Source organism: Cimex lectularius, unplaced genomic scaffold (genome assembly GCF_000648675.2).
Source record: "Cimex lectularius strain Harlan isolate CLEC.00 unplaced genomic scaffold, Clec_2.1 scaffold229, whole genome shotgun sequence".
In the NCBI taxonomy this organism is placed as follows: Eukaryota; Metazoa; Arthropoda; class Insecta; order Hemiptera; family Cimicidae; genus Cimex; species Cimex lectularius.
This window is the reverse complement of record NW_019392783.1, coordinates 240818-262886: the sequence shown is the minus strand read 5'-3', so window position 1 is coordinate 262886 and position 22069 is coordinate 240818. Positions and strand designations below refer to the sequence as shown.

The 22069-nt window shown below is 35.4% G+C and overlaps 3 protein-coding genes across 8 annotated transcripts; all 3 read right to left on the bottom strand.

Annotated features, from left to right (window-relative positions):
- Positions 1-837: 837 nt before the first annotated feature.
- On the bottom strand, positions 838-5624 carry LOC106669556 (kelch repeat and BTB domain-containing protein 8-like). Of its 3 annotated transcripts, none has more exons than XM_014399095.2 (9): positions 5271-5624; positions 5049-5210; positions 4170-4204; positions 3979-4099; positions 2132-2274; positions 1852-2056; positions 1594-1792; positions 1446-1535; positions 967-1385 (listed from the first exon to the last, which is right to left on the bottom strand). In XM_014399095.2, the coding sequence occupies exons 3-9, from the start codon at positions 4202-4204 to the stop codon at positions 1120-1122; spliced, it is 1059 nt and encodes a 352-aa protein (XP_014254581.1). In that variant the 5' UTR covers positions 5049-5210; positions 5271-5624; the 3' UTR covers positions 967-1119. The 3 variants fall into 3 exon arrangements, with proteins under 3 accessions (XP_014254583.1, XP_014254581.1, XP_014254582.1); XM_014399096.2 differs by having other exon boundaries at positions 5285-5624; XM_014399097.2 differs by lacking the exon at positions 5271-5624 and having other exon boundaries at positions 838-1385; positions 5049-5264.
- A 31-nt stretch (positions 5625-5655) lies between these two features.
- On the bottom strand, positions 5656-9307 carry LOC106669557 (BTB/POZ domain-containing protein 2-like). Of its 2 annotated transcripts, none has more exons than XM_024227789.1 (6): positions 9034-9292; positions 6770-6881; positions 6568-6710; positions 6307-6511; positions 6087-6252; positions 5656-6034 (listed from the first exon to the last, which is right to left on the bottom strand). In XM_024227789.1, exons 1-6 carry the CDS (start codon positions 9057-9059, stop codon positions 5730-5732), a joined length of 957 nt encoding a protein of 318 aa, XP_024083557.1. In that variant the 5' UTR covers positions 9060-9292; the 3' UTR covers positions 5656-5729. The 2 variants fall into 2 exon arrangements, with proteins under 2 accessions (XP_024083557.1, XP_014254584.1); XM_014399098.2 differs by having other exon boundaries at positions 5658-6034; positions 6770-6884; positions 9034-9307.
- A 3138-nt stretch (positions 9308-12445) lies between these two features.
- LOC106669554 lies at positions 12446-20328 on the bottom strand. Of its 3 annotated transcripts, none has more exons than XM_014399093.2 (7): positions 19722-20328; positions 16111-16148; positions 15902-16025; positions 15297-15439; positions 15028-15232; positions 13164-13362; positions 12446-13081 (listed from the first exon to the last, which is right to left on the bottom strand). In XM_014399093.2, the coding sequence occupies exons 2-7, from the start codon at positions 16143-16145 to the stop codon at positions 12456-12458; spliced, it is 1332 nt and encodes a 443-aa protein (XP_014254579.1). In that variant the 5' UTR covers positions 16146-16148; positions 19722-20328; the 3' UTR covers positions 12446-12455. The 3 variants fall into 3 exon arrangements, with proteins under 3 accessions (XP_014254579.1, XP_014254576.1, XP_014254580.1); XM_014399090.2 differs by lacking the exon at positions 19722-20328 and adding an exon at positions 19053-19458; XM_014399094.2 differs by lacking the exon at positions 19722-20328 and adding an exon at positions 19053-19458 and having other exon boundaries at positions 15923-16025.
- Between the last annotated feature and the right edge of the window lie 1741 nt (positions 20329-22069).

The following is a 22069-nucleotide window of genomic DNA, read 5'->3' as shown; positions in this document are numbered from 1 at the left end:
GAGAGTGGGGATATATATATATATATTTTTTTTTTAAGAAAAAAAACGTAATGATAATTTACGGTGGCCGCAACGGTTTAGGTGTTGACACGGCTCTCATCACTGTAAGGTGAAGGTCCCGGGTTCGAATCCAGCGGCCCTGCATTCGAACCCGACATAGTTACAAATGGGCTTTTTTTCAAAAACGCCGCACCTTGAGGGTTAATATGACCCCTGCTGTTGCCAATATAATTTTATTCGTCTATTTTATTTATTTCAACTTTCTATTGGTTAGTTTTGTAATTAATTATACATTCGTTAAAGAATCAGGAAATCAATTCCAATTCATTTCGGCTTTCTCGCTTGTAATAATCGTCCTCAGTTTTTTGTAAAATATTTGGCTGTCTTTGTATTAAAAAAAACCAATATTTTATTTATTTTTTTATTTTTCGCCTTAACAGTCATCTCGTTTATAAACACGTAAGTTTCAGCAGGAACTTGTATCTCACAATGCCTGTGCCTGTGTATTTCGAAATAAATTTTTTTTTGTCGTTTTCCTAGTCAAATCTTTTATATGGAAATCACTGTGTACACACACTTTTGGAATCTGTATGTATGAGTTCTGGATATACCATCACATCCTACACCAACGTTCCCGTTAATAGATACATTCGCCCAGAGTATGAATTTGTTAACCTAGGCATGATCGGCGACCACATATGTTTATCTTCAGGTGTCTATGGGTCGACCATTTGTGGCCTATGCACAAAGGAGTTTATGCGATCCTTTCTTACTTTTTAATTATTGAAAATTACCTGATTTAAGAAGTAAAATTAATAAAGTATACTTTTAACGTTTTGTATATTTTTTAAGAGTATTTCATTGGTATTTTTATAAAAATTTGCGATTGTACAAATAAAAAACAAGTATTGTGTCAAGAAATTAGGCAGACTAATATGCTTCAGTTTACGTCCTAAATGTGTTGTCCCCCTTATATCTTTTCATAGTGCCCCAGCAGCTTAAGTTTTCGGGTGACATATCATTTCCTTTTTACTATAATCTTTTTTATGTTGAACGCTCAGGACGGGTATGAACCAACGACATAATGGCGTATGTTTATTAAGCGAATTCAACGAACTTTTAATTCCGTGAGGTCCTTCGTCCGGCGTTTTCGTTGAGTTTGTTTGACAAATATTTCGGAACTACAGACGACACCTGCTGTATGCCAATGTTCGGAGGAGGAGCGTTTTCATCTTTGTTCAGTCTGTACAGGCTCGCGCTTCTCTGTTCGTTTCTAGACGGCTCCAGCTGTCTCGACCCACGTCTGCCTTGATTTCCCTGTTGAAGAGTTGTGTTGCTCTCACCGGGCGTTCTTTTCTGATCGCTCTGCGTATTGAAAGGTTGGGCTATAAAAAAGTCTAATAAAAAACACAAACCTGTTCTCATTTCAGTTTTTTCCTACTTACATAGTTCGTTCGAGTGAGCTAGTTCTTCAGGAGGTATGCTCATATGGCGAAAACGTGTCATTAGTAAGTGATGGAATTTTTTCTTCAAGTCTGTAAAACAGAAATTTTTTAAATCATGGTTTTAAAATGAAATCTATATGGTTTATACCTATTGCAGGGTTGTGAGCGACACATAAGTTGCATAATTCTGACCCTTCGCAAACCTTTATCCACCTTTCTATTAGCTTGAATAGTTCAAAGTCTCGTATGCTAAGGGCCGGCTGGTTCAGCAGGATGATCAGCGATTGGACATCGAATCTCGTTATGTTTTCACTATTCACAACTTGTTTCGTGTCGTTCTGAATCAACTGAAATCAAAATCAAAAGTTAATTGTGTTGAAGTTCTTTTTTTCTTAAAACCAACTACCGTCAAACAACGCAGTTTTAATTCTTCCATCCCATGTACATCAGCAAACATGTAACAGGGCATGACGTTCGACGGGTCGAGATGTCCCACGATGTAAGCATAGCAGAGTTCTGCTAGGTCAGGTGCGTTGAATTTGTCGGCGATTCTGAAAATTTCGATCGCCTGGGCTGTTGAACTGAGTGCCACTGTTGAAGTGTACAAATACCTAGATTTAAAAAAATAAATATTCCAGTTGTCTTTTAAATGTGTTCATTAAGATTTTTTTTATGACTGCCCATACTTGATATAATGGCCAAACGCTTCTTCATCCACGTTTGTGAATATGATTGCCGGGTCTTTATTTTTCAGGCAAACCTCCGTGTTCATTATCGTTTCTAAAACTTGACTTGACATTTTCAGGACAAACTTATGTGCTGAAAAATGCTGGAAAACCAATTTTTACCATACAATACTCGTATACTTATTTAAAAGAGTCATTCACGGACTACTTCAAAGATTTAAAAAAACAATTTATTGCTATCTGTAGAATATAAATATACATTGGGCTAATAGTATTAGATAATTATATACCAATCTGACAGACCAGGAGGGCAGAGGGGAGAGAAGCCAACCACCGATGGAACTCTGGTTTATTTAGTTAGGATTGTTAAGGTAGGAGGTCACAATCCATTCGTATTTTTAAAGGGAACGATTTTGGGCTTAGGGTGGAGGGATAGTTTAGAGTGGAAATTGATGAAGCAAGTTTGGCTAAGGCGGAAAACTTTGGATTGAAAGGAATGAATTAGTTGGATGCTGGAGGATGTCGAGTCCTACAATTCCACTAAATAAGTCAAAGTACGTCTGATGAGTGGTTTGTAAGCAGTTAGTTTTTTATGTATTTTAGTGTTTATTGATTTTAGTGCTAGTAGATCTCTGAGTTGTCCATATCTTTTATTATGTCTTTGTCATTTTAATATTGTATGGTTTTCCAGTCCGCGATCTAAGTTAAACCCAAGTTAGCGGAGTTGGTTGGATGAAGGTATGTTTTTTTATGTAGTGATGGTCAGAACTGACGTTTGACGTAAACATCAGTTCTGATCCTCCGGTCGTTAGGATATAGGCACTGTATAGGTTGTGAATTATGTGTTTGGATGTGTACATAAGTCAGTAGTATATGTAGTGTAGAGGATTGTACCCAGGAAGCTTTCTTGTGTAACTCCAGCTTTGATTGGCGTGATGGGTGAAAATTGATGCTGATTATCACTTTAAACCATGGATCCGAGAGGAAGCACTTCAGGATGTAGTGTAAGGAAAGATACATTTTTACTAGCAAACGTCGAATGCTTCTGTAACGTCAACAAAAACGGCAGAGCAATATAGTTTGGTTTTAAGAGCCGAGGATATCGTATCGAATACTCTGAAGCCCTGTTGAAAAGTACAATGGAGTGGTCGAACTACAAATTAATAGTAATAATAAGGTGAATTAGCCTTTGAAGAAGGGAGTCGTTTAAAGATTTTGACAAATAGGACATAGGGTTCTGCAACTTCATAGATAAAATGAATAAAAAATTAAAAGCTAACAAAATTGGCTACAAATAATTTGTTTTAATAGATAAAACATTATTCTTAGTTGTTCGTTATTACAATTTTTTTATGTAGACATTATTTGCCTTTCTAATTCGAGTTGTTCCATAAGTTATTTTATTTTCATGTCATACATTTTATTTACTACGTAGATGCTTTAATACGTCTTCCATTTTTGTTTTATGTTTTTCCTATCTCATATGATCTAAATAAAATATATGACTTGTAAATGGTACAGGATCGCCGAAACGATGTTAAATCCAGAATTATATATTTTTTCTAACATCTTCAAATAATAAAACTTAACAGTCTCTGTCTTTAATTTTTCGGTTGTAAAATCTTTGGTAATAGATGTATCTTTGAATAATTAAATCATGTTTTATTTATTTTTGGAGTCATATTATTATTTAGTCAATCTTCCTAAATCGTCTTGGTACTATCAATTAAATTTGTGTTTTTGCTCGCTTTTTGTTTGTTGTAATAGTCAATCAAAAGTTTTTGATTATTTTTTGTTTCGATTATATTACAGTTTAAATAAACACAAAATTGATTTGACAAACAAACCGTTTCTTTGTCGTCGTTTTTAACTTTGAGGACTACATCAGATCCGTACTTGGTCTTGTAGAGAATGGACATCCTCTCGTTCCACGTTTTGCAACCCCGTCGCCATTCTGACGCAGAAAAGCTGGTGAGGATGTTTTCCGATTAAAATTGGGAAAATAAAAGCTAATTGCAGTAACAAATCGTGTACGAACCTTCCTTTAAGAGAGAATCTCGCCGGTTTGTACATCTGGAAATAAATGGAGAGTTAACTTGACGGAAAAAGAAAAAATAACTCATTTTTGATGCATTTAATCTATAATAACTCAGGGGGAGATGTTTTCTATTTCTATATTGAAAACCAGGGATGAATCTAGTTTGAAAGAAAATGTCAGTTCTTTCGTTGAGCTTTCACTGATTATAGCCATTTTATCAAGAATTAAAAACTAATAATTTCCAAGGTGCACAAAAATGAGTATCTATTTACAATATTAATAAATAAATTAAGTGAATTTACAATGACAAAAAGATGTGCGGGAGAGAGAGAGAGAGAGAGAGAGAGAGAGAGAGAGAGAGAGAGAGAGAGAGAGAGAGGAGAGAGAGCGTGTGTGGTTCAAAGACAACGAGACAGGGTGAGACGGCGAGAGAAAGAAAGGGAAATTTGCATAAACATTTTGAGATTAAATAATAGTAAATAAGTCCGCGTTGATTTATGTATAGCCGATAATTTTTTGGTTATGAATAAAAAGATTATTTTTATATTTGCTATTACGCCATGTACATAAGAATTTACTTAAATAAGTAAAAATAAACTATTTTTATTAATTGTAACTTTTTATCTAAGTCTTGGTTGAGATAAAAAGTATAATTAATTGAAATAATTAAATAGTTGAATTATGACCGCAAAACAGATAAGGATTAATGCGGATTGTGCCATTTCATGGACTTGCTTCATTAAACCTTCATTAAAACATATGTTAGAATCAAACTTTTGAAGAGAACACAATTATTCTTAAATCATTATTGTTTTTGTATACGTTAGATTGATAGTGTTTTGTGTATTGTTGCTTAAATCATTAGTGGAAAGGACTCACGTTGTCGTGTTAGCTTCGAACCGCTTAAATCAAGAGGGGGAAATTTAGTGGAGGCTTGTTTACATTTTCAAAGACACTTCATTGTCAGTTCTTCCCTTCTACGCTGTGCTGGATGACGCAGGAACACTCTGACATCCTGGGGTCGATTTTGATGTCCGAGAACTAAAAAAGGATGCCCACAGTAGGTTTACTTGCTACTGAAACATTTGTAGAAATAATCACATTTCTTTTTCAACCTGGGGATTGATTGATCAGTTTTTTATCAGGTCGTGCGAGACTTGTATAAGAAAGCTATAAGTGTTTTATTTTTGATTGGTAATGTAATTTGAGATATGTACGAGAGTTAATGAAAAAGACAGGTTTTTTGTGTAGAAAATAATGTATTTTCTAGGTCATCAGTTTTTAAATTCCTATCAAATATCTATAATTATGTTTTCTGAATTCATTATATTTTTCAAGTAGTTTCTCTTTAATGTGATATTTTGGTATGCTGATGGGTGTATGTTAAAAACGGTGATACGATTATTTATATTATCAACCATTTTATGAACAAAAATTGGAAAGCCATATGATTAAATTACAGAAAAAGATAAAAATGCTTATGCAATTTTTTTCTTATTTTTATTTTTTCATTTGTAAAATTTTCAGTTTATTTCTTAGGGTTATCCTTTCCTCATACGATCACGTTGCTTCGACGCTTTTCCTTTCCTCTGACTTTTCTCGGTGAATTGATTCCTTCTTTTCTTTGCTTTTCGAACGACTTTTCCGGTCGCCCACCTCCTTCAGAAGATTTCTGACGTTTTTGCTGAAACCCTCCGGGTAGTCCAAATGGCAGTTTTCGTCGGCGACGATGTGCCCCAAAATCGCCAACGACTGATTCTTCGTCAGAAGACCGGATTTGACAGGACCTGCCACAAACTCTTCGCCTTTAAAATTCATGAAACAGAACTTCGGGAGGAGGCACGCCTGCGCTTTGCTCTTCGCACCTAAAACCAAAAGTTAAAAAAAAAAAAAAAAAAAATGTCAAGGTATACTAACACTCGTTTTCGGCGTTGCAATTGTTCAACCAGACAGTGATCATTCTGAACAATTCTGGTTCAGGTATACTTAAAGCTGGTTGGTCCAATACAAGCATCAGCCACTCTATTTTCCACGTATGGCTGTTGGATTCGTTCAAAATCGTGCCTGTGTTGTGTTGTATTATCTAAAAAATCAAAGATGTTTATAACGAAACAACTTGATAAAAAGTTCCATTTACTTCAACGCATCGCTGTTTCAATCCTTCAAGTCTGTAAGCATCCGCGAACTCCACACACTCCATAACGTTCTCTATGCTGAAGTGTTCATCGAGGTAATTCACGCACGTATTTTTCAGCTCGGTAATATTGAACTTATCCGCAATCTTGTATACGCCTATTGCCTCTTTTATGCTCTTAAACTGCAACGTCTTGCAATAAATGTACCTAATGATACAAATGAATTATTTTTTTCCAAATAAACATTAGTGTTTATAACTTACTCTAAGAAAAGTCCAAAAGCTGCCGCGTTTACGTTCATCAACATCAAAACTGCATCACCTGGGTTTTTGAAAACCGGAGCTTTCAGCATCGCGTCAAACACTTCGCTGGACATGCTCAGTACGAATCGATGAGCCTTGAAAGACTGAAAATAAAAGAATATTTTAGGTCAAAAATAATACCTCATATATATTAGTGACTAACTGTTTCATTTTTATCTTCGCATATTTTTATGGTTATGTCGGAACCATAATTGCATCTAAAGATATGCATCATCTTTTCTTCCCAGGTTTGGTTGGTATTCCTCCAATCATCACTTCTTGGATTTGGAAAAAATATATGTGACAATGATTATATCACTAGTAAACTACAAAATTATGACTGCAAAAGTTCTTCGAGAACCTTAGAGAGAACTTTAAGAAAAAGTATGACTATTATTAAACAGGTTTGCGTACATCATAGGTAAAAATAAGGAAGGAAAATAGTGACTCAATTTTAAATTACACAATTTAAAATTATAATTAATGTGTCAGACTGTTGGCTCGTATACCTCGCGGTGGTGTTTATATGTTTCTAACTGCCAAAGAGTTGACTATTATTATGAATCTCCAAAACGAAAAGTTAGACTATCTAGAAATAGACAATACTACGGCTTTTAAAAACACTGCTTGAATTGACTATTCCTACAAATTCACTTATGTAAACAGAGACCTTAAAGAAAACAGTATAATTAACTAATATAAACGAAGTGGGAATTAACTAAGAACTGACTTTTTCGACAGACATACCAATGGAAAAAATACCCGCTCCTAAGACAGCGCTAAAACTTTAATGGATGTAGTATTATTAAATCTTGCACTACTAAAAAGAAAAGTAAATTATCCATAAATAGTCTCTTCCCCAAAGTCGCTAGTATAAACAAGATGAGAATATTTCAAGAATTGACTATTTCTACTAGTCACATTATTATTCCTACAAAGTGACTAATGTAAACAAGGTTAGAATTATCTATGAATTGACTATTCACCTAGACACTACTGTAAACATTGTTAGAATTACCTAAGAATTGACTTTTCCTGCAAACACACATATAGAAGTAATATAGTTTATAAAAAAAACCGCCCACAAACTTTTTCGTAACTGCACCAATTAATTGACAAATTTATCAAACAAACACTGCTTTTTACAAGGTTGTAACTACCAAAACGTTGACTATTATTGCAAAGTTCCAAAACGAACAGGTTAACTAGTTAAACTTCACAACCCTACAATGACAGCTCTGAAACTTTCATCTACAAACAAAACTAAATTATCTAACATTGGGTATTCCACACAATTACTAATCAAAATTAGAATTACATAAGAAATGACTATTCGTACAAATACAGATGTAAAAAAAATATACAGAATAAAAGCCCACCACAATACATTTTTATAATTACACTAATTAAGTGGCAGATTTATTAAAGGAACGTTCCTAAAAAGAAACATTGTCCTTGCCTGTCACAGTGGCTACTATTAAAAAGATCCAAAATGAATGGGTTAACAATTTAAAACACGACGATAAGTAAACTTTAAACGCTAAAACTTTCTAAGACAAAGCTTGAATTCACTATTTTTAAATTTTTGCACTGATATAAACTAAACTAAATTATCTGAGAATTGTCTATTCGTACAAAGTCACTGAAATATACAAAATAACCATTATCTAATAATTCCTACAAAGTCACCTGCAAAAACAAAAGTCACTCCTATCTTAAGAATTTACGATAACTACAAAAACTTTCATTTGTTAAGATGCTACTTTTTTTTTGGGGGGGGGGGCTTCCGACATCTAGGTCATTTCAGCCCCCCGCTAAGTCTATATTCTATATTCTATACCCGTTCAAACTCAACATTCATACAAATAAATACATTCATACCCTTAAATACATCCATACAGTACACTCATTCCGTTTGGTCGGCGGAGTACTTGATATTCCTCCACCGACCTACACTTAAACTAAACTAGATTGTGGTCGATGGGGTACTTTTATAAATATTCCGCCATCGACCCCGAACACACACTCACTCGCTTTTATCGTTCGAGGGGCGATGATGACGTTATATTCACCCTCACCTCTCGCCATTCGCGCAAATAAATACATGCACACAGACAAAACATATAGATTAAATAGACTATTATTAAATCTCGAACTAATAAAATCGAAACTAAATTATCTATGAAAGTCTCTAAGACATTAATATAATCAAGATTATCTAAGGATTCCTACAAACACACTTGCAAAAAAAAATGTCACTCCTATCTAATAATTTACGATAGCTACAAAAGCACAGAACAAACTTTCATTCATTAAGACGCTACTTATAATGTGCAGATGAGACTATATCCAGCAAAAATTGGCAGACGTAGGGTGCTGAAAATATTAAACCTCGGTCAAGTAGTTAGTTTTCAAAATCTTCCTTACCCCACTGCCGGTTTCGGTTTAGCCATTTTGTCGACTTTCGGGCTATTCGGTCAGATCAAATTCCGCTCAGTGGTACTTGCTTTAAAACATTTGAATCCCGTTCTCATATTGCATTTTTGTAGTGGATCAACGTTTTTTTCGACCATATCGGAATGATCCTTAAGAAAATTAAACCTCCGTGAACTACATTGTGAACATAAATGGTAATGCGTTAATGATTTTCTATATCAAAAATCCATATCATTTGTTAGTAGCAGATGTTTTTGTAATTTTTTGTTTACCCTTCGCAACTTCGGTACTACAGACTCGGTTCCAAATTGTGACTTTATTCTTAGTTTTAATTTTCAACATTATAATTTTACGGTAATTTTCTTTTGAAGTATAAATACGTTTGAATATTGTAATAAAATGAGTTTTCCTTGATCTTGTAATTTAATTTTACGTTTACCAAGTAACAAAGGCTTTCTTGTCTTTATAATCCCTGCGAAACTTCAGTGGATCGGGAAAAAATTTAATTTGTATATTTTGGCAGTATTTGCCAATAAAACTCCATAGCAAAATATCTATAGATGATGAAAGAAAACATGATTTCTACAAACTATCGTCACTTATATTCCTAGAGAACTGATTAAAGGCACTTGCAGCATATTGTACATTACATTCGACGACTTCGGACCTCCAATATCTATAGATATGTATATGGTTAAATAGATAGTTTTGACATTTAAACATTTTTGCAGTTTGATACTATTTCAAGCATTTTGCAATGCAATAAATAAAAGATCCAATTAATGTAATAAAACCGCAGTAATAATATTTCAGAAGTCATTATTATGATATCTTAAGATCGGATTCTGTTTTCTCAGCCACTTTCTGTGAAAAAGTCAAATGAGGGCGGGTAGGCTTAACAAATACAAGCAAAGCTTCTAAGAAAAGGTGTGTTCAAATTGGAAAAATGTCCAATTATATTTGGAGAAAAGTTCCATTTGTTTGGAAAAATTCTATTTGGTTTGGAACTAGAATTAGAATTGCGAGACCTCCTAGGAGGCCTCTGGCCTCTCCCTGCTAGATCAGGGGGAGTCACCCACCTTGGTGCATAAGCGACTCCGAGGTTGGGGGGCGCCATCGAATTATTTGGTCATTTCGTACGTTCCCTAAAACTAGTCATTCTCACACTCACTCATACAATAAATACATACATACTACTATATACAAACCCAATCACACATGCATATCCTCTGTCTAGAATCCGGGTCGGAGGGTAGTCGATATTCCGCCCCGACCCTGTTTACCGGAGCAGCGGTGGAGCCTTGAAATAATATGCTGCACCGCCGCCCAACATACTTCTGTTCTACCAGAAACTAAATCTAAACTTAAACATATAAAATAAATACCCCTCTATATACAACCCATAATCCCAATATCTGTTAGAAACCTAAAAAGTTTGTCCTTGAATTCAGTGCCATGCTCGAGCATTCTTCTATAACCCGGCGGTATTCCAATTCGGTCCCTATACAGGGCCAAGCTGCGACACCCCTCCAACACATGCAACCCCGTGAGTCTGTCTACTTGACATGCTGAGCACCTAGGTCGACTCGCGCCAACCAACAGGTACCCATGAGTCGCACGTGTGTGGCCTATCCGCAGGCGGGTCAGGACAACGCTTTCCCTTCGAGATATCCCCTCCGGGTTCCACCGGTCGACCGTCGGCTTAACGGACACCAACGCGTCAGTCGAGTCGGCCCAACGACGCTTCCACTTGTCTAACATCATATTTTTCACTATTCTCTTAACGTCGTCAGGCCGAATCGGGGTGGTCTCAACATCGTCACTGTGAGGAACGAGAGTACCCGTTTTCGCGGCCACTATTTGGTTTAGAAAAATCAATTAGATTTGCATACATTTTTGCACTTGATGATGTTCAAGTCAATTCGGAGAAAAGTTGGTTGAAAAGAATTATTCTTGATTAAGGAAAAGTGTATCAGGTGTTGATGAAATTTTTATTTGATGTGAAAAAAGTTTAGTTAAAGTTGCTGAAAGGTTTAATTTGTTGATGAAAAAAGTCAGATTTGTTTAATTTTTTTATGATCTAGAAGAAGTTCAATTAAATTTGGAGTTTGAACTGGAAAAAAAATTGATTTTTTTAAAATCTGAAAGATCTGAAAAAATAAAAAGTAGTTTGTAAAAAGTTCAATTGTGTATGGAGAAAATTTCAATTTGTTTGGAAAAAAATATTGGTTTCAAAAAAGTCAGTCGGATTTGGCTGAATCTTTTGTATGATGTAGAAAAAGTTGGATTATATGTAGAGAAAAGTTGTATTTGTTTGTAAAACATTTCCAATTGTATTTGAAAAAAGTTAAATTTAAACAAATCCATTAGATTAGTGTAAAATTTTGTACTTAGTATACAGAAAAATTTGAATTAATTTAGGAGTTTAAAACAGAAAAAATCCCGATTAGATTTGAAGAAAAGTTCCATTTGTTTAGAAAAAATTATTTCGTTTAAAAAAATCAATCGTATTTGGCTGAAATTTTTTTGTGATTTAGAAAAAGTTCAATTTCATTCGGATAAAAGTTAAATTTGTTGGGAAAAAGTTATTAGTTTAAAAGCAGTCAATTACGTTGGGGTAGAATTTTTATTTGCTGTAGAAAAAGTTTAATTATATTTGAAGAAAAGTCCTATTTGAATCGGAAAAAGTTCACTTACATTTGGAAAAGTTCAATTTGTTTGATTTAAAAAAATCATTTATATTGGGGTGAAAATTTATATAATCTATAGAAAGTTCAGTTAAATTAGGAGTTTGAACTAGAAAATGTTTGATGAGATTTTGAGAAAAGTTCATGACGTCGAAAAAGATAAATTTAGTTTAGAATTAAAAAAATGTATGTAAGATAACTAATAATAAAAAATAAATATTAAAAATAGATTTTAGTGTATTTTTATTCTTGAGAAAAGTTCAATTCGAATCGGGAAAAGTTCAATTACATTTGGAAAAGTATTGAACGTGTTTGATTGAAAACCATCAATTAGATTTGTGTACAAATTTATATAATCTAAAAAGATTTAATTAAATTTGGAGTTTGAACTAGAAAAAGTTTGATCTGATAATGAGAAAAGTTCTGTTTGTTTGGATGCGTTCCTATTTTATTTTGAGAATGTTAATTTTATTTGGAGAAAATTTAAATATAATTTGTAATAATTTAATTTACATTAAAATAAAATATAAAAATATAACTGGACTCACAATCAGTGGAAAAAATGGCAGTTGTTCAGAAAATCGTCAGTTTAATTGGAAAGATTTTAGCTTAATTTGAAAAAAATCTGTAAAGAAAAATAGTCTTTGTCGACAACAGATAAACACCTACCATTTTAAACTAGTGATGTTTGTAATATATAAGTAAAATTTTCTGTTGTTATATGTTTTATTTGTTAGAGGCATTTTTGTTAGAAGTAGCGGATGTACGTTTAGACCTTCTGGGTTTAGTTGGTTTTGTTCGTTCTGAAACTATTTGGTTCAGATATCCCGGGACGACTGAGGATACCTGTTGAACTCCTATCGTCGGAGGCGGCGTACTTCCATCTTTATCAACGCGGTAAACGCTGTCGGTCTTTTGAGATTTGGCGTGGAAGGATTCCTCTGAATTGTCGTCTTTATCCGAATCGCTGTTCTGTGATTTATCCTGTTTTTGCTGTTCCGGTTCACGGATCACCACGGACGATTTTGACTTTCGCAGTCTCTTCCCATCGGTCTCTCCTTTGTCGGAAGGATCTACCGGTGAAGTTGTGTCCGGAGTTACTTCTCTCACTTCTATATTTTGGTTGTTCTCTTTCTTCTTCTTATTGTCCTCTAAATTCGTTCGAGGGTTGCGATTGAAGCAGACCGGGTAGGGTAACTTGCAAGTTTTCGAAGCGATGTGGCCCAGAATGGCAAGCTCGTCCTTCTTAGACAACATGCCAGCCCTCATAGGACCTTCCAAAAACTCATCGGCCGACATACTCATGAAACGGAATCTCGACATTAGACAGTGCTCCAGTCTTTTATTCATATCTGAGATTAAACAATTCAACAATTCTCGTTACAACTCAACAACCCAAAATGAAATACTTTATGTATACATTAAAAAAAATACCGTCAGTCGGATTGTGTACACAAGCTTTGGCACATACGTCCGTTTCTCGATAAGAGCTGAACCATTTGACCACCAATCTGAAGAGTTCACATTCTTTTATAGATAGTGCAGGTTGGTCTAAAATTACGACGAGAAATTGGGGGCTGAAATTGGTTACATTTACATCGTTGATTACCTCCTTCGTCTCGTTTTGAATTATCTGAAATCACATCATTATCAAATTTCATAAGACTAAAAAACGAAAGTGTGTGTGGAGGTGATGTGTGCGTATATATATATATATACCTAGTCCTGCCATAAGTTCTGTTACAATCATTCACCTTGAAAATAATCCCAAACAAACGCCTGGCGAACCTTGCTCTCTTGCCTATTGTTTACCTTTGATATAATGCTAAATTCTTTTACTCAGTTGTTATTGAGAATTAATAACGTCAAGATGGAACGCACCCTTGAATAAAACCGTCATGCCATCATCGCACTGCACAACCCAGGTAAATCAAAATCAGAGATTTTCAAGACGCTGAAATCGTTAGGAATAAATCGAATGTTTGTGTGGCGCACTATAAATCGCTTCAAACATATTCTATCTATTAAAGACAAACCAAGGTCCGGCCGTCCTCGCTCTGTGAGGACGAAAAATGTCATCAAAGCGGTTGAAACCCGAATTCGAAGAAATCCGCTACGAAAACAAAAAATATTGTCCAAAGAAATGGGGATTTCTTCCCGATCAATGTCGCGCATCATGAAAGACGATCTTTCGATGAGTGCTTACCCTAGAATGACAGGACAAAGGCTTACAGTATCTTTAAAAAAATAGAGTCGAAAGAGCCAAGGCATTGTTGACCGTTGAGACGGTACGCCGATGGAGTTCATTGACACATCTTGTTTACCGATGAAAAAATTTTTACCATCGAGGAAAAATTTAACCGTCAAAATGACAAGGTTTATGCTAGACGTTCTCTAGAAGCTCAGCAAAAAATCGGAAGGGTAGAAAGAGGCCATCATCCTGCTTCCGTAATGGTGTGGTGGGGAGTTTGCTACGATGGCACCACAAAACTCATTTTTGTGAGCAAGGAGTCAAAACAAGGGCGAAAAATTACCAAGAAGACATCCTTGAGAAAGTAGTAAAGCCCTTAAGTACTACTCTTTTTTCCGGAACTCATTGGGTCTTCCAACAGGATTCAGCTCCTGCGCACAAGGCCCGACAACTCAGCAGTGGCTGGAGGAGAATGTTCCGGAATTCATTAAGGCTTCAGATTGGCCCTCGGGAAGCCCAGATTTGAATCCTCTGGACTACAAGGTGAGGTCCCACCTTGAGCTTATGGCTTGCCACAGGAAACACGCCAATTTAGAGAGCCTTAAGTCCGCTCTGCTAAAATTAGTTGAGAAATTTCCTCAAGACGTGTTGCGTACTGCCATAGATGATTGGCCCCGAAGACTAAAAGCTTATGTGAAGGCAAAAGGTGGTCATTTCGAGTAATATTATTTTACTTCAATCTTAAAAAATATTGGATTTTTTAAAATAAATTTCTTTTTCAAATTATCAAGTTTCTCTATTCCCTAATGGCCCTTTTTCTTCTGACAGAACTTATGGCAGGAGTAGGTATGTGTGTGTGTGTGTGTGTGTGTGTGTGTGTGTGTGTGTGTGTGTGTGTGTGTGTGTGTGTGTGTGTGTGTGGTGGAGTATAGCGGCGGTGTGGTGAGGTTGAGTGAGGGGTTGTGAGGCGGAGGAGGTGTTGGTGAGGCTGAGGCTGAGGGTGGCCCAGGATTCTTATCTACCAGCCAGAGCTCTAAAAATATGTTTACACAGTTATAGTCAGTGTTAATAAATATTTCAATTGCAATAACGTGAACGATTTTATACCTCAATGCAACGACGTTTTAACTCATCTTTCTTGTATACGTCCGCAAAGACGTAAGTTTCCATGACGTTCGACGCGTTCACCTTGTCTTCGATGTAAGCGCTGCTTACTTCTTTCAATTCGGGAACCCACAGCTTATCGGCAATTCTGTGCAACTCGATAGCTTGTTGACTCGTTGACGGTGCACCTTCTCCTGTGTAGATGAAGCTGCAATACAAATTCTACGTTTACTTTGTGTCTTTTGCTTCTATTTCATTTTCGATACTCTCACTCTAAAAAGATCTTGAAAGAATCTGGATTTATGTTTGTGAAGACGATCGTAGCTTCACCTGGAATCTTGAAGACCTCGGTCTTCATTACACTCTCCAAAACCTCGCTGGACGCACCCAAAATAAACCGGTGGGCTTTGAACCACTAGAAAACAAATAACTACATTAAGTAATAACCTTAAACGTATATAAAAATGGTAAACATTTAATCATTCTGATGTAATTCAATAATATATCATTGAAAAACCCAATAGATATTACCACTTTTTTTTCTGATGACTACTGAATGCCTACCCTAAATATATATAAAAAAACTCTTTATGATCCTCATTTTACGATTTTATGATCCTTCTGCTCTAGCCTATTTTGCTTATTTCTTATTTATTAATTTTTAAGTTTTTGTATGTGGAATACGCTAATGTATAGAAATATATGTCAAGCAGGACAATCAATGACTTTCAATGCTGAAAAAAATTGCTGACTACAAATTAACAGATAGTACCTTATTGGTCCTCAAGGATGAACCCTATTTTTGAATATTTCATTTACCTCAATTGTTATTTGAAAATGTACTACTTAATTAACTCCAATTAAGAAGTGGACAAACCGTTTCGGATTTTCCATTTACAATTTTTACGCTGATATCGCATCCATGGTTAGATTTGTACATATACTCAATTTTCTCAGCCCACGTCTTTTTATTTGTTCGCCAGTCGGATAGATTTTCCGAGCTGAAAATTAAAAATTAAAACATTATTGTTATTTATTTTATTACTTATAACAGGCCATGAAATTAAAAAAAAATTAGATTCTGACCTTCCTCTAAGAGGAACCGTGGATTTATACAACATCGCCTAAAAACAAGACAAACAATCAATTAGTATCCGATTATTAAACAACCAAAACCAATTCCAGCAAGGTTAACAAGTAGATGAAATAAATATGCTAAATAATATTTATTAACAATAAAAATGTAAAAAGGTATGTATGTTCGTAATCGAAAGGTATACACTTGTTTGGATTAAACAGTTTTTTATTTCAGTCATTCTCACTTTAGTTGAACGGAATGGCTTATAAATAATATGTCTAAATTTCCAGTTGTTGTAATGTATGTTACCACATTTGTAGTAAATTTCTGTTTGTGGTAACATGTTTGTAGTAATAATCCATTCAATTGTGGTTACTCTTTGGATTTGTAGTAAGAGTCATTTTAGTAGTAGCTACTTATTGATTGATGGTGATTTCTTTTAAGTACTAGTCAAATTTTTAGTAGTTTTCGTACTTAATTTCTTATCTTAATTTTCATACTCGTTGCGGCGAAGTATTTGTAGTAATGATTAATTACTTATTCGATGGAGGCCATGAGTTTGATATAATGGTACATTTATTGGTAGTCATTTCTTGGTTATTTCTTTATTGTGTGACCATGCACTTTTTGTAATAGTCAATGTATTATCAATTACTTCTTGGTTAGAACTGAAGTATTAATAGTAATAGTCAATTCAATTAAAATTAGTTTTTGATTGGTGGCCACGAATGGTAGTAATGGTCAATTCAATGGCAGTTATGTGGTTGGTGCCCCCGAATGTGATGTAATCGCCAATTTAGTAGTAGTAGGTATTTTTTGCGCAGTGGTGATTTATTTTTAGTAAGAGTGAATCTTTTAGTAGTTCTTCCTAGTTTATGACAATGTATTTGTAGTAATAGATAATTCAGTAAGCCATTGCTTGTTTCCTGGAAATGTATTTTTAGTAATAGTCAATTTAATCGTTCTTAATGTTTGGTTGGTGGCCATGAATTAGTAGTAATTGTCAATTCCAACGTAATTACTTATTGGCTAGTAGTCACGAATTTGTTATAATTGCCAATTTATTAGTATCCACTACTTGCTTGGTGGTGATTTAGTTGTTTATGGGCGACCATGCAATAGATGTAGTAGTCAATTCATTATGAATGTATTCTTTGTCAGTAACATATTTGCAGTAACAGTCAGTTGGTCAGGTTTTGGGTCGTAGCCATGGATTTGCATAATAGTAAATTTAAGAGTAGCTACCTGTTGCTTGGTGGTGATTTATTTGTAATGATAGCGAATTTTTTGTAGCTACTTCCTGGTATGTGGCGATGTATTTGTAGTAATCTTCAATATAATCATAGTTACATGTTGGGTGGCCATGAGTTTCACTTCTTGTCTGATGGTGATTTCTTTCTTGGTAGCCAAGTTACGGTTGTAATAATAAATTTGTTACTTACTTCTTGGTTAGTACTGACTTATTTTAAGTTTATTAAATTGGAGTTCGTTTTTGGCTAGTGGCCATGGATTTGTTGACCGCCAATTTGTAAGTAGTCCCTTCTTGCTTGGTGCTGATTTATTTTATGTATAGGCAATTTTTCAGTAGTTTTTATTTTGTGGCAACAGTAGTCATTTCAATGGTGGTCGCTGTTTCGTATTTGGCCATATTTTTGTAGTAAGAATCAATTTCTTAGTAGTTCCCTTTTGATTAAAGGCCATAAATTTGTTGAGGAATAAAATTTATTATTATTTACTTCTTCATTGTTGTTGTTGTAGATGCAGTAGTGAAAGTATTGGGTTGTCCGGAAAATAATGCAGGATTTTAAGTTTTCATTAAAAAAAATCTATATAAAATATTCTGTTTACGTTTACAGGATNTGGGAAATTATTTTGATTAAAGAACATTGCTTTAAAGTAACTAGTTTCTTTTTTTTTGTTTAATACCAAAATCCTGCATTATTTTCCGGACAACCCAATAGTAGTAATGTCGTTGGTCAGCTAAGTTACTAATTTTAAGCTACAAACTGACACAATTCATGTTAAATAAGAGCAAAAATGATTTTCACGGTGCAATCATTTTGCTAAACCACAATGAGTGGCAGCTTATGTACAACTAATGAATGAATTGCAATATGAAATATATGGTCTGCTGTTCAGGTACAGTCATAAATATATGACCTGAATAGAAATCGGTATCTTTTTGCTGTTGATGAAAAGTAGATGGAAAAACTGTTTTTTCATTTGGTACATTTTCTTCATTCAGTCTCGTTCTCCACTTTTTATATCAGTCTATTGTGTCCTTGGATGTTGATGGTAGCTTTGATAGTATTCGAATTGAGGGAAAATGTACGGTATATCCACGGTAGGTAAGCAATGTACCTAATATAAACGATGGGACAAAGTATGTGTCCTTGTGGGTCGCCGGTTGTATCTGACTGACTTGCATGAACTCGTTGCCCCCCCACTCTGAAACAGTGGTTGGCTATATAGCATTTCAGGTTAAGGTAATAAGGAGTTGATATGATAAGGAGAAAGCAGAATTGGTGAGGAAGAATGATTTTATGAGTGTCTAGGAGTAGTAAGTAGATGGAAAAGTTCGTGAGTTTGAATCCCGCTACCACTATCTTTTTCATCTCAACTAAGACCTTGGATAAAAAGAATAGTTAATTGAAATAAATAATATGGTTAATTATGACGGTTAAACATTTATAAATTAATAATATAATATATTTAATGTATTATTGTATACGGTTTATCTAAAAATGAGTGGTTTTGTCCAAGCTGTTTTTTAACAGTATTAAAAAATGATTTTGGACTTTTTAAACTAATAGAACATATGTTTAAAAGAACTGCTTTCGGCCGTTATAGCTTTCGTTATGTTCGCCAAAATTTCACGCTTCTCTTACGTTCTGTTCATAAATATTAACAAAATTGACAAAAAATTAGGAAAAGGCTCATTGCAACTCACGTCTTAGTCGTGAAGGCGGGATAAATTGCGACAATTCGGTTTTACATGTTGAAGAGTCTTTGGTTTTAAATTTTTTTTTGTCAAATGAAATGCGGCTCCACCTCGTTTTGACCGTATTCGTAGCAGTGATTACGTGTCTTCATGACCGCGAAATTGCCCCGTGAACTAAGAGAACACACCCAGAGCTCCTTTAAGTGTATGTGCTAATGAAACATTTGTGAGAGCGGAAAACATTTGTGACTTGAAAACCGATCTGGTGATATCGACTTTTTATTGGTAAATGTTAAGATGCGCTTGAGTGGACATTTCCCTAAGAAGAAATAGCCAAAACGCTCGTGAGAAAAGCAAAAGAAGAGCGTTAGAAGAATTTTCAAGTCAGACGAGTTCGCCATTAAAAATTATTACGATGTCATATGTGTTTTATTCTACTTTATCAATTTTAGTTCATAAATTACACTTAACAAAATACTGTAACAATATTCCTAGAAAATAACAAAAATAACAATTTACTATGTCAGCCAAGGAAAGTATTGATTTTTATTACCTACTATCCTTGATTTACCTAGTACATTGTAAAAATACAGTTTCTACACTTAAATTGTAGTCCTTCGGCTAATCATTAGAAAGGGTCGGTTTGACACTGAAGACTGTACTTGCGCCTACACCTACCTCGCACTCGTCCTGGACATCTTACGGTCATCGGCAGGTTGTGTGCATGGTCGCACCTCTACTTAGCTGCGTCCCTAGAACAATGATCGACGTTCATCGGTTTGGCCTCGTCTTTACGGACGGGTCTAGGATCGGTGGTATACAGTGTTGGCTCGTTCACTTCGTGGCGCTCCAGTAGCGCTGTAAGCGTGTACACGGAGTTGTACGCGATCTGACACGGTCTGGGGTGATTCGAGACGAGGCGTCCGTACGGACTTCCTGTGCGCAGTTTTGGCTAAGTGTGACAAATTTTCGGTCAACTCTGTTGTCGTTTTTTGGCTAGAGAGATGTGCTGAGCTGGGTCGCCTAGTCTGGACACTATACATCGGATGTGAGGGTAACGAGACGGCGAAAGCTGGGACATCTCGCCCTCCACACCAAACAATAGCGATCCGACCTACTGACGCTGTACGAGTGTAAATAATCTAATAAAAAAACTCCGGCAGTGTTAGTGGGTAAGTTCGTCCGGGAAGCTCTTGCGCCAAACAGCACGACGGAACGATACCCTCCCGAGAGCCTGAAAAGCACTTGCTCACCCATTTGAGGGTAGGCTATTTCTAATTGACACATGGTCCATGTGATTTTGGGCAAACCCAGGTGTCCCGCTTGTAGAGGGAAAATTTGGCCAGAGTGTCACTTGGTCGACAAGTGACACGCCTTGGCCGGTTAAAGTGAGCAGGTAGACAAAAACAGTCCTTGGGAGTGAGTTGTTTAATAGCCTTTTCCGATGTTTAAGAGAATTTTTATTATCAATGCACAGCGTATCATTTCGGTATGTCTTTCACGATTTTTTAGCTCAACATCAAGACCGTTATTGAATGAATATGCTTCATCTATTTGGCCCATATATGCCCTGGTTTTAGGCTTGCTTGTCTGTTCATTCTGGAGTTTTGGCAGTAACAGTTCTTAATAGATTTCTGTTCAAATTTATACTTTGAGATCTGGCTCCAAGACCTTGATTGGTTCATATTATAGTGTAAAGAAGGTTGAGATTAAAAATTGTTGTCACAGCATCCGGATCAGTACCCTGGTGCTCTACCACTTGAGCTATCGTGACTTCGGTCCTCGAAGCACCGACTCATCTCAACCGACTTCTATTTAAAATTTTCGTTTTTTACGGCAATTATTTTTTCTTGGGTTCGAGTCCCACTAATTTTCATCACAACCTACATTACATTATATTAAAAACTAGTTTAGATGACAAATGCAAAGTCGCTTTTTCCACTTTAGTACTAAATATTTTTAAAATAAATTCAAAATTGTGTGTAGTATCTCCAAATTTAATAGCTTGACCAAGATCATTAATTTTTAATTATACTTGCATTTTGCCAAATTTTCACTCTTACTATTTTTTATGTCTTTACATTTTCGCTCTATTGTCCCTAAATGCCAGTCCTTGATGATCTTGTTTTTATTTATTAATGTTTATTTGTACCTTGTACATGTATTGTACACATTACAAATTGTTCTTTATGCTATATAATCCCGGACACAACGCTAACACACTGCCAGAACTTCACCCAGAGGTCACGTGACCGAGAAGCTATCCAACGCGATCTCGGGGGCCATGTGTTCTTCCAATAGGGCAGTAGGGTTAGAATAAGTTAAATGATTGGAGTGAAACTTGAGGAAGCTGGATTCTTTTCCATTCTTTTACGAAGGGAATGTTAAAATCATTTTGGATGTGAGGTTTGAAACATAGCAAGGAGGTAGGAGAATTCTTCTGAGGGCGTTTGATTGGAATGGTTGGATTAGTTAGATATTAGATGGTCATGTCATCCACAGTTTTGCTCAGTATGACCAAATAGGTGAAAGTAATGTTTTGTACATCGTTAGGTTGTTCTTTACCGTCATGTCTGATTTCGGTCCTTTCTAGTTTTGCACCATTCTTCAATAGCTCCAGATGATCGTCAGATATTGGAGGTGTGTTGGATAGGATTGTAGTTAGAAGATAATATTTTGGTATCGCCTGCGAAAGTGCAAGGATTGGAATATATAGGCATAAATAGTATATACGATGGGACCAAGATTACTTCGATGTGAGACGCCTGGATCGGCCTTGTCTCAGAGAACACATTGCCGCACCTTACTACAAAGTAATATATTGAGCGCGTCCGTGCGTTGTGTCGTAAGAATGTGTTTGTGTACCTTGAAAACCTGCTAATGTAAGTAAAACTGTTGGTTTTGACAAAACGCAGAACAGTTGGTAAGAAAAAATGAGGTACACAAACACATTGAAACAACACATACGCTCACACCTTTGAATATTATTGGCAAATCTTGAAGCCCAGCATTGACTGTTACAACTA